At 50.0% G+C, this 16,641-nt stretch overlaps 1 protein-coding gene across 1 annotated transcript; it reads left to right on the top strand.

The window, feature by feature from the left end:
* The first annotated feature begins 7,593 nt into the window (after window positions 1-7,593).
* LOC117194478 (protein tantalus-like) lies at window positions 7,594-8,396 on the top strand. The gene is made up of 2 exons (XM_033399043.1): window positions 7,594-7,660; window positions 7,730-8,396. Exons 1-2 carry the CDS (start codon window positions 7,624-7,626, stop codon window positions 8,326-8,328), a joined length of 636 nt encoding a protein of 211 aa, XP_033254934.1. The 5' UTR covers window positions 7,594-7,623; the 3' UTR covers window positions 8,329-8,396.
* Window positions 8,397-16,641: the final 8,245 nt, after the last annotated feature.

Genomic DNA, 16,641 nt, shown 5'->3' with positions numbered 1-16,641 from the left:
AATACTTACCGCCAGCCATTCAGACACACACACACAAACATCCATTACACTTGGGCGGCCGGACCTGTGCCGTTCGAGTTATGTGTGTCGTGTCCGCCATCGTCCTTAGTTGGTGGCCGGACCAGTGCCACTCGCTCTACATTAGGGCCACAATTGCCGACGCACACACACACTCACATCCATTTCACTTTGGCGGCCGGACCCGTGTCGCCACAGTAATATGTGTGCCGTCTACTCCTGGCTCCCATCTGGTGGCCGGACCAGTGCCACTGGTTCTCCAAGAGGGCAGCCACAGCCACAACGACGACGAGGTGCTAATTGCACCTACGTCTGACGACGCCAATTTCGATGACCAGGGGGGACGACGGGGTCGCCCGGTATGCAACGCAATGTCTTTACAAGCATTGTGTTTTGCTATGCCGGCCGATGCTCCGCTGTTTCTTGTCTTCCCTGTAATTATAGAAAAAGATATAGACATTATTTTAAATTGTTATGTTTATTGTAATATTGTAAACGTAAATCAATTGTACCTGTTTTGTCTCGTCTTTGTTCCAGTGTAGTATCTCTTTTATTACCTGTTTTTCCGTCGTCTTCACTCCAGTCTACTACTTATCTGTATTGTTATTTCTGCAAGTGCTTGTCTCTTTTTATTTAGTATATTTCCTCTTATTTTCCACGCAAAGCACCTGCATTGTTTACCTTTTCTCTTTATCTATTCCTCAATTGACTACGTGTTGCAACACTGCACTTTCTGAATTTTCGATCTCATTTCTTTAACCCCTTCTTCCCCCCCCCCCCCCCCCCCCACCCATTGTTATTTTCGTAATTAGTGCGGTTCTCCGACACCCCACTACAAAATTATTACAATCTGTGATAAATCTTCGGCGGCAACGGTGCTGACAATTGATTATCGGTTTCAAATCGACTTTCAAATCAGCATCAGTTGCCGCCACACCACCACTACGGCCTAAATTGAGCCAAAAATGCTAGTCTTCGCATAAAACAACTAAGCCCCTATAAACTGCCCGCCCACATGTACATGCTACATTCCTAGTCGTCTGCCCTCAGCAGGCGGCAAGGGTAGTAGAGGGGAATGAAGACCACATACCGCATTACAGCCAACAAAACATCAAGTTGACGAACTCACAGGGGATTGCAAATCAAATTTTAAGTTAGGGAGAATTACAAAGAAGAGACAGCATACTTTTGAGCGTGGCCCCACTTCACTTTCTTGACTCACACCACACACACACACACACTTGCAAATGGAAAGTCGTGTCGTGAACGTTGTGGAGTCGAGACGTGTCTGAGGTTTAGTCCCTCCGTCAAAGTGCCGAATATTTTGTCCCTCTCTTTTCCCTTGGCCTGGCCAAGCAGCCCAGCCTGACGCCGACCACCGGTTCTCAGGCGCCATCGCAGACCATCGCAAAGTCGAGGCCCACCGGTCCCGAGACGATTTTTGAACGGCCCGGCAATGAGGACGACGGGCCCACCAGCAGCCATGCCGTGGCATTCGGCGAGTGCCAGCGCCGCGTCCTCGCCCTGGGTACGGGCGAAAAAAAACAACCCTGTCGCAGAAGATCTGCCTGAAGGTGCGCAACACCTTGGGCGAACGCAGCACCCGGCACATGATGACACTGCGGGCGTCCCGCACTACTTTGGACAGCGTAATGCTCGGGGGCTCGGACGATGAAGGCGAGTCGGTCGGAGTCGCTCCCGCAGTCGCTCCCGTAGCTGCTCCCGAAGTCGTTCCCGCTGGAGGAAATGCCGGTACAAATCAGCCGCCACCATTCGTGCTGCGCACCAGCAGGAGGCTCAAGAGTCTGCCTCCGTTTTAGATTGTTGCACCTTCCACCCTCCAAATGATAGAAAAAGAATAAAGAAAAGAAAAGCAAAGAAAAGAAAAACCCTCTACAGAATGTCTCTTTTGCTCTCATTGTAAATTGAAGCGCCTCTTTCGGCGGAAGCTACCCCAAGAGCGGAAAGCGGAGATCAATTAGAATTGTGAACCCCAAAGCGAGCGATTGATACGATACACTCACGAGTACTCATGCCCAAGCCCGAGTACTCTGTCCAGCATCCACATCGGGGAATCAACATAAATGGGTGGCTCCGCGGACGGTGTTCCAGCAGTCGCGCTTGGGCGGTCCGAGTGAGTGATCAAAAAGTGTTGAAAATCAATTAAAAGGTGATCATCCATCCCACGACAAGGAGAGGGGGCAGGGGGCGAATGGCGCCACACAGATTTCTGTACGGGCCTCTGAAAGGGAATCGAATCGAATCGCTCCAAATTGGCGTTGGAATGTCCAATAATAAACGGTAGATTCTATTACTCGTTAACCCCGCGGGTCAATGAGAGAGAACTATGGCAAAAGATACAAAGTAGCTGCTGCACCCTTGCCACAGCCACAGATACAGATACATGCCTCTGAGAGTGTGGCAGTAATTGAATTAACCTTTGCGTGCCGTCTGTCTCTGTCCGTGTCTGTGAATAAATCGCGGGTCTTGGCTCGAGTAACACTATTCCTCCGTCCTTCGTCGTACCGATAGATGGACGAGGCTTCTGGCACGACGACAACCGATGGCAAGTCCCTGGATGAGGCGCCGGTGGCCGCAGGACTGGAGCCCACACAGCCGATCGGCTTCCTGCAGCTCTTCCGCTTCTCCACCTGCGGGGAGATCGCGTGGCTCTTCTTTGGGTTCCTCATGTGCTGCGTCAAGGCGTTGACCCTGCCCGCAGTGGTCATCATTTACAGCGAGTTCACAGAAGTGAGTACCGGGCACAGATACTCCCGCAGATGCAGATTCAGATACTCCAACCACAATCTCTCTCCCTTCGATTCTCGATTCCGTAGCCCTCTCCGCTGCCACGAACATCACCACGCTGTCGTTTCCCTTCACGATGGCCAACAGCAGCGGCGGCGGGTACACCATTCCCACGGGGACCCTGAGCATCCTTCCCATCGCGGCGAACGCCCAGCTGCCGAACATCACGACAACGGCCAGTGGCTAAGAGCCCAATGACGTCATCACCACGATCCCCGTCTCGATCTCCATTCAGCGCTTCCCCTCGTCCCTGTCCATCGTGGACCTGGCCCAGGAGCAGGACGGCTACAGCAACAGTGGCTCCAGCAACGGCATGACCGTGGGGCCGGGTGCGGGCGGCGGCGGCGGCATCACCACCACGGCCCTCCTGTCCGTGAAGCCCCTGAACGGCAGCGGCAACGGCAACATTTCGCGGAACAACAGCTTCAGTCTGAGCTTCAACCTGCAGGACCCCACAGTGCGCTCCTCGGTGCGTTCGGCAGGAGCCCCCACAGTGGATACAGTGGACAACTCTTCATCCGGTGGCACGATCGCCCTGCCCCAGAGCGGCGCCACGGCAACGGCAACGGCCACGAGTGCTCCCTCAACCCTCGCCAAACACAGTCCCGAGGCCAAGACAGGAGAGGTCTATGTCTGAGCGGAGGAACAGGACACCTATTCCGACCCATCCACTGGATTATAGCTTTCGTCGTAGGTTTAAGCACCCCCTTCCAGAACCACTGATACGATATTATCATCTAGGAAAGAGAACAAAACAAGAGTAATCCTCTCTTCGGATTGTACATACATATGCACACATCAATATACATACATATATAGCCCACAGACGATATCGTATCGTAATGGATCGTATCGTACGGCACACGCGAGTCTTTCTCGATAGTTGGGCGAATAAATTACGAATAAAATCTTTACCAAGAGAATCTCCATTATATTACCCGTGCAAACATTGGACCGTGTATTTGGAACCCTCCCCCTCCCCCTCTCCACAAAAAACATAATATGTGATATGCGATTATTGTATGTGTTTTTTTTTTTTTGTTCAAGCTATAAAATTTGTGCATCTTTAGGATTAATGTGGAACCAATCCATGTAGAGGATGGTAGAAGAACACAGATCTAAGAAATTCTAGGCTCCTTTGTACAGATACAGATACAGTTACAGATGATCGACGAGGCAGATGAAGCGGTGTGACACGTCGGGCGACTAACGAGCCCCTTAACTTGTTTGCCGCCCAACTGAACTGTTAAAAATTCTTAATTAACGCCAATAAGGAATACATTAAAATGCCGACGCCAAGCCAAGCAGCCATTTTCCCAACTCGCCCCACACACATTCACATTCCCCTTCCCAACCACTACCGACAAGCTTTATTTCCTCTTTCTCGCCAATGTAAATTAAAATTCTGTGCGCCACTAAACATATATTCAAATCACAAACCACAAAGAGAATCATAAAACACAAAGATTTCTTAAACCACACACAACTACTGTCAACGCGGCTTCGCCTGTGTAAAGTGCGGTGGTTTCGTCCACCGCACCCAGCTAAGTGCGAAAATTGCGGCGGTTTAACAACTTCTGTCAACGCGGCTTCGTCTGTGTAAAGTGCGGTGGTTTCGTCCACCGCACCCAGCTAAATGCCAAAGTTGCGGCGGTTTAACAACTTCTGTCAACGCGGCTTCGTCTGTGTAAAGTGCGGTGGTTTCGTCCACCGTACTCAGCTAAATGCCAAAGTTGCGGCGGTACGCACCCAGCCAACTACAGGGCCTATGCTGATGCTGATATGAGGATCAGCCTTGCGCCGCCACTTATATGAAGCCCGCTCCGAGGACGGGAACGGACTGAAAAGACGCAATCCATTGTAAAAGAAAACACATGTTAATGTTAAGTCTAGTGTTACCTTAACTTTTGTAAGGAGGCGATCCTGGGCTGGGGTACATATCTCAGTCTACTCCAGGGTCGAAATTACAGCAATATTTATAATTTGCCGGGACTCCGTATTTCGGACCGACGATGGGGGACGGGGCCGCAGTCCCGCGGACGGGGGCGATCGTAGCGTGGGACGGGGCAGTTGGTTTCACCGAGAACATTCCGGTTATCGCCGAATAGCGCCTTCAGGGCCCCACCGAACTCAGAATCAATACGGAGGTCTTTACTATGCGATAATACCGACAGGTGTCGCCGAGAGTACCTAGGCTAGCGCCGGACAGTACTTACGGGACCCCGCCGGCCTGAGAGTTACTACGAAGCGGAAAGGGGGACTATGCTATGCGGGAATACCGACAAGTATCGCCGAGAGTACCTAGGCTATCGCCGGACGGTACTTACGGGACCCTGTCGGCCTAAGAATTACTACGACGCGGAAAGGGGACTTTGCTATGCGGAAATACCGGCAAGTATCGCCGAGAGTACCTAGGCTATCGCCGGACGGTACTTACGGGACCCTGTCGGCCTAAGAATTACTACGACGCGGAAAGGGGAACTTTGCTATGCGGGAATACCGACAAGTATCGCCGAGAGTACCTAGGCTATCGCCGGACGGTACTTACGGGACCCTGTCGACCTAAGAATTACTACGACGCGGAAAGGGGAACTTTGCTATGCGGAAATACCGACAAGTATCGCCGAGAGTACCTAGGCTATCGCCGGACGGTACTTACGGGACCCTGTCGGCCTAAGAATTACTACGACGCGGAAAGGGGAACTTTGCTATGCGGGAATACCGACAAGTATCGCCGAGAGTACCTAGGCTATCGCCGGACGGTACTTACGGGACCTTGTCGGCCTAAGAATTAATACGACGCGGAAAGGGAAACTTTGCTATGCGGAAATACCGACAAGTAATGCCTAGGCAATCGCCGGATAGCAGTTACGGGACGCCGCCGAACTAAGAATTACTACGGGGGGCGGGGATATCGACAGGCATCGCCGAGAATGCCTAGGCAATCGCCGGATAGCACTTACGGGACGCTGTCGAACTAAGAATTACTACGGGGGTCGGGGGTACCGACGCGTATCGCCGAGAGCGCTTAGGCAATCGCCGGATAGCACTCACGGGACACTATCGGGCTAAACATTACGGCGAAAATCTTTATCATACGGGGCAGGTATGCATATCACTCGCATGCCACAACAAAAAGGAACAACGGACGCTGCCGCCATCAAAGCCATTAAATAAAACATAAACGAATAAAAATGCTGCCATACACACTTGCAAAATCATACGGCCTGACAAATTCAAATCGAATGCAGTGCGTTGGTGATTGCTAGAATAGCCAAACACAGACACACACACACAAACACCCATTACACTTGGGCGGCCGGACCTGTGCCGTTCGAGTTATGTGTGTCGTGTCCGCCATCGTCCTTAGTTGGTGGCCGGATCCAGTGCCATGGCATTCAGAGTGCCCTATGGTCCTGGAAAAGGAAAAATCCACACAAACATCCATTACACTTGGGCGGCCGGACCTGTGCCGTTCGAGTTATGTGTGTCGTGTCCGCCATCGTCCTTAGTTGGTGGCCGGACCAGTGCCACTCGCTCTACATTAGGGCCACAATTGCCGACGCACACACACACTCACATCCATTTCACTTTGGCGGCCGGACCCGTGTCGCCACACGGCGATGTGCCGTCTACTCCTGGCTCCCAGCTGGTGGCCGGACCAGTGCCACTGGTTCTCCAAGAGGGCAGCCACAGCCACAACGACGACGAGGTGCTAATTGCACCTTCTTCTGACGACTTCGGACGACGCCAATTTCGACGACCAGGGGGGACGACGGGGTCGGCCGGTATGCAACGCAATGTCTTTACAAGCATTGTGTTTTGCTATGCCGGCCGATGCTCCGCTGTTTCTTGTCTTCCCTGTAATTATAGAAAAAGATATAGACATTATTTTAAATTGTTATGTTTATTGTAATATTGTAAACGTAAATCAATTGTACCTGTTTTGTCTCGTCTTTGTTCCATCTCTTTTATTACCTGTTTTTCCGTCGTCTTCACTCCAGTCTACTACTTATCTGTATTGTTATTTCTGCAAGTGCTTGTCTCTTTTTATTTAGTATATTTCCTCTTATTTTCCACGTAAAGCACCTGCATTGTTTACCTTTTCTCTTTATCTATTCCTCAATTGACTACGTCTTGAAACACTGCACTTTCTGAATTTTCGATCTCATTTCTTTAACCCTTTCTTCCCTCCCCCCCCCCCCCCCATTGTTATTTTCGTAATTAGTGCGGTTCTCCGACACCCCACTACAAAATTATTACAATCTGTGATAAATCTTCGGCGGCAACGGTGCTGACAATTGATTATCGGTTTCAAATCGACTTTCAAATCAGCATCAGTTGCCGCCACACCACCACTACGGCCTAAATTGAGCCAAAAATGCTAGTCTTCGCATAAAACAACTAAGCCCCCTATAAACTGCCCGCCCACATGTACATGCTACATTCCTAGTCGTCTGCCCTCACCTAGTCGAGGTTACAAGTGTTTCGTTGCTGCAGATTATATGTTTGTAAATTAATGTGCCATCAAATGTACTAGTGTGTGTTTGAGTGTCGTTTAAAGTTGAATTGTAAAACAAACACAAAAATGTACATAAATTAAATTAAGACATATACTGCCCACAAATATTAATAAAGCAACGCGCTTGGTTGCTGGCGGCTCACACCCCAGCCTCTCAGCCCCTCCCCTGTGGAGCACTGAGAGCCCTCAACCCAAAGAAGCTCGTTGCTCGTTGCTCGTTTGAGAAGTCGAAAGGTTTACCCAGGAGACGGAAAAGCCGGAAAAAGATACGAGAAATGCCTGCAAAGAAAAAACTTGAAGGCAAAGCTAAAGGTAAAGGAAGTACTCGGTTCTGCGGCCATCGGACAGTCGTAACTCATTTCTCATTTCGTCTCATTTCAGCCGGGAGTATACCGGGGGATACAGGATCTGTGGCAACCGCGACTATGGTTCGGCGCCAAATGCCGCCGCGCGCCTGCAAGAGCAAGAGCCAGAGCGCCGCCAGGCCCAGTCTTAGTCCCAGCCGCCTGGCCAAGAAGCCCAGCCTGACGCCGACCACCGGTTCTCAGGCGCCATCGCAGACCATCGCAAAGTCGAGGCCCACCGGTCTCGAGACGATTTTTGAACGGCCCGGCAATGAGGACGACGGGCCCACCAGCAGCCATGCCGTGGCATTCGGCGAGTGCCAGCGCCGCGTCCTCGCCCTGGGGACGGGCGAAAAAAAAAGAACCCTGTCGCAGAAGAGCTGCCTGAAGGTGCGCAACACCTTGGGCGAACGCAGCACCCGGCACATGATGACACTGCGGGCGTCCCGCACTACTTTGGACAGCGTAATGCTCGGGGGCTCGGACGATGAAGGCGAGTCGGTCGGAGTCGCTCCCGCAGTCGCTCCCGTAGCTGCTCCCGAAGTCGTTCCCGCTGGAGGAAATGCCGGTACAAATCAGCCGGCACCATTCGTGCTGCGCACCAGCAGGAGGCTCAAGAGTCTGCCTCCGTTTTAGATTGTTGCACCTTCCACCCTCCAAATGAAAGAAAAAGAATAAAGAAAAGAAAAGCAAAGAAAAGAAAAACCCTCTACATAATGTCTCTTTTGCTCTCATTGTAAATTGAAGCGCCTCTTTCGGCGGAACCTACCCCAAGAGCGGAAAGCGGAGATCAATTAGAATTGTGAACCCCAAAGCGAGCGATTGATACGATACACTCACGAGTACTCATGCCCAAGCCCGAGTACTCTGTCCAGCATCCACATCGGGGAATCAACATAAATGGGTGGCTCCGCGGACGGTGTTCCAGCAGTCGCGCTTTGGCGGTCCGAGTGAGCAGTAACGGATCTTCTGCAGAAACCAGTGCATAGATACAGTATCTGAAGGATCAAAGTGTTGAAAATCAATTAAAAGGTGATCATCCATCCCACGACAAGGAGAGGGGGCAGGGGGCGAATGGCGCCACACAGATTTCTGTACGGGCCTCTGAAAGGGAATCGAATCGAATCGCTCCAAATTGGCGTTGGAATGTCCAATAATAAACGGTAGATTCTATTACTCGTTAACCCCGCGGGTCAATGAGAGAGAACTATGGCAAAAGATACAAAGTAGCTGCTGCACCCTTGCCACAGCCACAGATACAGATACATGCCTCTGAGAGTGTGGCAGTAATTGAATTAACCTTTGCGTGCCGTCTGTCTCTGTCCGTGTCTGTGAATAAATCGCGGGTCTTGGCTCGAGTAACACTATTCCTCCGTCCTTCGTCGTACCGATAGATGGACGAGGCTTCTGGCACGACGACAACCGATGGCAAGTCCCTGGATGAGGCGCCGGTGGCCGCAGGACTGGAGCCCACACAGCCGATCGGCTTCCTGCAGCTCTTCCGCTTCTCCACCTGCGGGGAGATCGCGTGGCTCTTCTTTGGGTGCCGCATGTGCTGCGTCAAGGCGTTGACCCTGCCCGCAGTGGTCATCATTTACAGCGAGTTCACAGAAGTGAGTACCGGGCACAGATACTCCCGCAGATGCAGATTCAGATACTCCAACCACAATCTCTCTCCCTTCGATTCTCGATTCCGTAGCCCTCTCCGCTGCCACGAACATCACCACGCTGTCGTTTCCCTTCACGATGGCCAACAGCAGCGGCGGCGGGTACACCATTCCCACGGGGACCCTGAGCATCCTTCCCATCGCGGCGAACGCCCAGCTGCCGAACATCACGACAACGGCCAGTGGCTAAGAGCCCAATGACGTCATCACCACGATCCCCGTCTCGATCTCCATTCAGCGCTTCCCCTCGTCCCTGTCCATCGTGGACCTGGCCCAGGAGCAGGACGGCTACAGCAACAGTGGCTCCAGCAACGGCATGACCGTGGGGCCGGGTGCGGGCGGCGGCGGCGGCATCACCACCACGGCCCTCCTGTCCGTGAAGCCCCTGAACGGCAGCGGCAACGGCAACATTTCGCGGAACAACAGCTTCAGTCTGAGCTTCAACCTGCAGGACCCCACAGTGCGCTCCTCGGTGCGTTCGGCAGGAGCCCCCACAGTGGATACAGTGGACAACTCTTCATCCGGTGGCACGATCGCCCTGCCCCAGGATTATAGCTTTCGTCGTAGGTTTAAGCACCCCCTTCCAGAACCACTGATACGATATTATCATCTAGGAAAGAGAACAAAACAAGAGTAATCCTCTCTTCTGATTGTACATACATATGCACACATCAATATACATACATATATAGCCCACAGACGATATCGTATCGTAATGGATCGTATCGTACGGCACACGCGAGTCTTTCTCGATAGTTGGGCGAATAAATTACGAATAAAATCTTTACCAAGAGAATCTCCATTATATTACCCGTGCAAACATTGGACCGTGTAAATACTTTGGAACCCTCCCCCTCTCCACAAAAAACATAATATGTGATATGCGATTATTGTATGTGTTTTTTTTTTTTGTTCAAGCTATAAAATTTGTGCATCTTTAGGATTAATGTGGAACCAATCCATGTAGAGGATGGTAGAAGAACACAGATCTAAGAAATTCTAGGCTCCTTTGTACAGATACAGATACAGTTACAGATGATCGACGAGGCAGATGAAGCGGTGTGACACGTCGGGCGACTAACGAGCCCCTTAACTTGTTTGCCGCCCAACTAAACTGTTAAAAATTCTTAATTAACGCCAATAAGGAATACATTAAAATGCCGACGCCAAGCCAAGCAGCCATTTTCCCAACTCGCCCCACACACATTCACATTCCTTTTCCCAACCACTACCGACAAGCTTTATTTCCTCTTTCTCGCCAATGTAAATTAAAATTCTGTGCGCCACTAAACATATATTCAAATCACAAACCACAAAGAGAATCATAAAACACAAAGATTTCTTAAACCACACACAACTACTGTCAACGCGGCTTCGCCTGTGTAAAGTGCGGTGGTTTCGTCCACCGCACCCAGCTAAATGCGAAAATTGCGGCGGTTTAACAACTTCGTCAACGCGGCGTGTGGGGGGGGGGGGGGGGTTTAACAACTTCTGTCAACGCGGCTTCGTCTGTGTAAAGTGCGGTGGTTTCGTCCACCGCACCCAGCTAAATGCCAAAGTTGCGGCGGTACGCACCCATCCAACTACAGGGCCTATGCTGATGCTGATATGAGGACAACGCGGCTTCGCCTGTGTAAAGTGCGGTGGTTTCGTCCACCGCACCCAGCTAAATGCGAAAATTGCGGCGGTTTAACAACTTCTGTCAACGCGGCTTCGTCTGTGTAAAGTGCGGTGGTTTCGTCCATCGCACCCAGCTAAATGCCAAAGTTGCGGCGGTTTAACAACTTCTGTCAACGCGGCTTCGTCTGTGTAAAGTGCGGTGGTTTCGTCCACCGCACCCAGCTAAATGCCAAAGTTGCGGCGGTTTAACAACTTCTGTCAACGCGGCTTCGTCTGTGTAAAGTGCGGTGGTTTCGTCCACCGCACCCAGCTAAATGCCAAAGTTGCGGCGGTACGCACCCAGCCAACTACAGGGCCTATGCTGATGCTGATATGAGGATCAGCCTTGCGCCGCCACTTATATGAAGCCCGTTTCGAGGACGGGAACGGACTGAAAAGACGCAATCCATTGTAAAAGAAAACACATTCCGGTTATCGCCGAATAGCGCCTTCAGGGCCCCACCGAACTCAAAATCAATACGGAGGTCTTTACTATGCGATAATACCGACAGGTGTCGCCGAGAGTACCTAGGCTATCGCCGGACAGTACTTACGGAACCCCGCCGGCCTGAGAGTTACTACGAAGCGGAAAGGGGGACTATGCTATGCGGGAATACCGACAAGTATCGCCGAGAGTACCTAGGCTATCGCCGGACGGTACTTACGGGACCCTGTCGGCCTAAGAATTACTACGACGCGGAAAGGGGACTTTGCTATGCGGAAATACCGGCAAGTATCGCCGAGAGTACCTAGGCTATCGCCGGACGGTACTCACGGGACCCTGTCGGCCTAAGAATTACTACGACGCGGAAAGGGGAACTTTGCTATGCGGGAATACCGACAAGTATCTTCGAGAGTACCTAGGCTATCGCCGGACGGTACTTACGGGACCCTGTCGGCCTAAGAATTACTACGACGCGGAAAGGGGAACTTTGCTATGCGGAAATACCGACAAGTATCGCCGAGAGTACCTAGGCTATCGCCGGACGGTACTCACGGGACCCTGTCGGCCTAAGAATTACTACGACGCGGAAAGGGGAACTTTGCTATGCGGGAATACCGACAAGTATCGCCGAGAGTACCTAGGCTATCGCCGGACGGTACTTACGGGACCCTGTCGGCCTAAGAATTACTACGACGCGGAAAGGGGAACTTTGCTATGCGGGAATACCGACAAGTATCGCCGAGAGTACCTAGGCTATCGCCGGACGGTACTTACGGGACCCTGTCGGCCTAAGAATTACTACGACGCGGAAAGGGGAACTTTGATATCCGGGAATACCGACAAGTATCGCCGAGAGTACCTAGGCTATCGCCGGACGGTACTTACGGGACCTTGTCGGCCTAAGAATTAATACGACGCGGAAAGGGGAACTTTGCTATGCGGAAATACCGACAAGTATCGCCGAGAATGCCTATGCAATCGCCGGATAGCAGTTATGGGACGCCGCCGAACTAAGAATTACTACGGGGGTCGGGGATATCGACAGGCATCGCCGAGAATGCCTAGGCAATCGCCGGATAGCACTTACGGGACGCTGTCGAACTAAGAATTACTACGGGGGTCGGGGGTACCGACGCGTATCGCCGAGAGCGCTTAGGCAATCGCCGGATAGCACTCACGGGACACTATCGGGCTAAACATTAGTAATAAATAAGAAAATCTTTATTTTTGGTGCCCAACGTGGGGCCACCTTGTGTTGTACATCGGATTGACTCCGATTAATTAATACCAGGAGGACTCACACATTACATTGACCACAATTGTCTTCCTTCCCATCTGTCTTATTTACAACCTTGTATTGTCTGAGTGAATAGCGTAGGGTAGCTGTCCGTAAAGTTTACGCTGGTTAGCGTATAGCTTTGATGGCAAATATCTGTTTCACTACAAAGTTTTCTGCGAGCATGGAACCATGACAAAAACTTGGAATGCAGGCAAATTAGCCTCAGAGGCGATAACCTGTCCAGTGAGATGTGGGTTCGAGCGGGATTTCTATATTTTCAACAAGTGAAGGGACGACTGGGATAGAATGCATAGGAATTCAGAATGGGTCGGCTGCGAGCAGTTGCCTTCTGACCACATTTACCTAGCGATAGTTTTCACTTAACTTTATCTTTTATTTGTTTTGATGTTTTGATACATTTATTGGGGGTTATTCCGCAATATGATGTAATTAATTCTGGGAAGAAATTAAATAGTTCTATGGGTCTGGATAGATCGCCACGAAAAGGGGTGCCTCCTCGAAGCATAGAATGCAGCTTATGCAAGTCCGAGTTGGGAACTGGGGAAAATTATAAAACGAAGTGCGGGCATCCGTTTCATAAGGCATGTATAAAAACGCATTTCACTGTTAAAACAACTTGCCCAACTTGTGATTCGGTTTGCATAGCTCAAACCATTACAAATCCAGCTAGCACATCTGTGTTAACGAGGCAGCAATCTAGACTCGTACCAATCCCAAGAGCAGATAGCTTATCAGATTTGGCCGAAACGAGAAGTGAAGAGCTAAGTGCGAGCGAGAACCCGTCCATCGTCGAGATGAGCCAGACGTCTGCCGAAATTGCAGCCGCTGTCAAGGCTATGCAGAACGAGCTGTTAACTCAGTTGACAGAACAAATGGCGAATCTCATTCAAACCAATGTAGAAGCTCACATAAATAATATGGAGCAGCAAAGACAAACGCCAAATCCAAATTCTAGCAGGAATACTTCTTTGGAGCAGCTACTAGGAATCAATGGGCAGCAACCAGATCCGGGGTTACCTCCGCGTGCTACCAGCGCCCGATCGGTAGGTTCAGAATTGGCCCAAAGACCAGACAAAGTAGGCCACATAATTTCGAACTGGAAATTAAGATTTTCAGGAACCACCGATACAATAGGAATCGATAGCTTTATCTATAGATTTGAGGCCCTTACTCATCAGACGTTAGAGGGAAATTTCTCACTTCTGTGTGGTAATGCGAATTCGCTATTTGATGGCAAGGCATCTGATTTCTTTTGGCGATATCACAAGTCGGTAGGAGTAGTTCGTTGGCAGGAGCTTTGTGCTGCGTTGAGGAAGCAATTCCGAGACTCCAGAACGGATGTGGATATCCGCCAAATGATAAGGGATAGAAAACAGAGGGAAAAAGAAACGTTCGAAAGTTTCTACGATGCCATCCTAAAGCTAACTGATAGACTCGCCCAGCCTCTTAGTGAGAAGACGCTGATTGAAATTGTGAGGCGTAATTTACGTCCGGAAATTCAGCATGAAATTTAACATACGGTAATCGATAAACTTGAGATATATCAGAAAAAATGCTTTTAGAAGAAGTCGTAAGAATCATGGTTATCAGAAACCATCGGTCTTTAAGAAGCAGATATCAGAGCTCTGGGAGGAAGCGAACATCGATGATGCCGTAGAATTTTCTGAAGGAGAGGTAGAGGATGAGATAGGCGCTTTTGCTCTCGTATGCTGAATTTGCAGGAAGGAGGGGCATAGGTATCAAGACTGCGCGGAAAAAAGGAAAATTTTTTGCTATGGATGCGGTATTCCTAATGCCTATAAACCTTCATGTGCGCGATGCCAAAAAAACGCGCAAAGGAGCACTGCAGCATCTCGTCCACTGACCAGTGTTCCCAACCGGCAAGCGGCGACAAAGGAGTGAGGATATATAGCAGTGGTGGGGAGCGGGAAATGACACACTCCCTTTCGGCTGGTCAGCCAGAGTATTTTTGGCATACTAAGCTGGAAAATATTAGGAAGATTGGGTTTCCGAGCTTTGGCGACAAAGCAAAGACAAGTTTTCGCAGCAGTCGGCGGTTAAAAAAATTCTGGGAGTCAGTAAAGTACATAAATAGCATTAGAAGAAACAAAGGGGACAAACGCCCTTATGCTGAAGTTGGTCTTCTGGATAATAAGCGAGTGGGTTTGCTCGATACAGGGCTGCTCTGACTTGCATCGGAGGGAAACTGGCCAAAGAATATATTATCAGCAGGAAGCCGTTTAAAAAGGTGCTGTCCAAGGCATGCACCGCTGATGGAAGTCATCAGAAAATAGTTGGTAAATTTAGGACTAGTATAGAGTATAAAGGTATAAGTAAAGAATTAGATATAAACATAATCCCTTCGTTAAGTCAGGATGTTTATTTAGGAATTGATTTTTGGATGTCGTTCGGTCTTTTGCCCCCACCCTTAGAGGTGGCGGAAATATCAGCCGCCACAGAGCAGCACGTTCTGACAGACATTCAGGAATTGAAATTGCAGGGAATGGTCCAACGTTTTCCATCATTTGCGACATCGGGTCTCGGGAAAACTTCGGTGTTGTCACACTCAATAGACACTGGAAACGCGAAGCCCGTTAAGCAGCGTCATTTTCCAGTTTCCCCGGCAATTGAGAAGTTATTGTACACTGAGATTGACAGGATGCTTCAACTAGAAGTGATTGAAGAATCTGAGAGTCCTTGGTCCTCGCCAGTAGTACTTGTCCGGAAACCGGGAAAAGTCAGAGTTTGTTTGGACAGCAGAAAAGTGAATGAGGTTACGGAAAAAGATGCGTACCCCCTTCCCCAAATAGATGGCATTCTCAGCCGTTTACCGAAGGCAGTGTTCATAAGTAGTCTCGACCTGAAGGATGCATATTGGCAGATCCCCTTGGATCCGGCATCTAGGTGTAAAACTGCATTCACGGTTCCAGGGAGGCCCTTGTATCATTATAAAGTCATGCCGTTTGGTCTCTGTAATGCCTCTCAAACCATGACACGCTTAATGGATAAAGTCATTCCTGCGTCGCTTAGAAACGAAGTCTTCGTTTATTTGGACGACTTATTGCTGGTGTCAGATACGTTTGAGAGACATTTACTCGTTTTGGACACCGTGGCCTCGCGGATTCGGGAAGCTGGCTTGACCTTAAATATCGAGAAAAGTAAATTCTGTGCGCGCTCTGTGAGATACCTAGGGCATATAATAGGAGAGGGTGGTATTCGCACTGACCCCGAAAAAGTCTCGGCTATTTCGGATTTTCCATTGCCGACGTCGTTGAAAGCGTTGAGAAGCTTTCTGGGATTGGCAGGGTGGTATCGAAAATTCATAAACAACTTTGCGTCTGTATCCGCCCCGTTGACCGACCTATTAAAGCCGAAGCAAAAATTCGTGATGACAACAGAAGGCAAGGAAGCTTTTGAGCGGTTAAAGGGCATGCTTTGCAGTGCTCCGGTCTTGTAAAGTCCGGACTTCAGCAAACCATTTTTTATACATTGCGACGCCAGTAAAAGCGGGGTAGGCGGAGTACTGGTACAGAAGTCGGTCGAAGGGGAAGAACTGCCGATAGCCTTTGTTTCGAAGAAGCTTAACAAAGCCCAAAGAAACTATACGGTTACAGAGCAGGAATGTCTCGCTGCTCTGGTGAGCATAAAAAGATTCAGAGCCTATGTAGAGGGTCAGGAGTTCACTGTAATTACGGATCACGCCTCGCTGAAATGGCTCATGTCTCAAAGTGATTTGAATTCGAGGTTAGCGAGATGGACTTTAAAACTGCAAGGTTTCCGGTTCAGTATCCAACACAGAAGAGGGAAGCTGAATGTTGTTCCGGATGCCTTGTCCAGGGTCCCATATGACCAAGTGGCTGCAGTGGATTTCAGCAATG

This window comes from Drosophila miranda, assembly GCF_003369915.1.
Source record: "Drosophila miranda strain MSH22 chromosome Y unlocalized genomic scaffold, D.miranda_PacBio2.1 Contig_Y3_pilon, whole genome shotgun sequence".
Lineage (NCBI taxonomy): Eukaryota > Metazoa > Arthropoda > Insecta > Diptera > Drosophilidae > Drosophila > Drosophila miranda.
This window is presented reverse-complemented; position numbering and strand designations above follow the sequence as displayed.

Bases quoted from the DNA above. Each gene is read 5' to 3' on its own strand.
- LOC117194478 (XM_033399043.1), top strand. From the start codon at position 7,624: ATGCCTGCAAAGAAAAAACTTGAAGGCAAAGCTAAAG. The intron at 7,661-7,729 runs GTAAAGGAAGTA...GTCTCATTTCAG, and splicing joins ACTTGAAGGCAAAGCTAAAG to CCGGGAGTATACCGGGGGAT.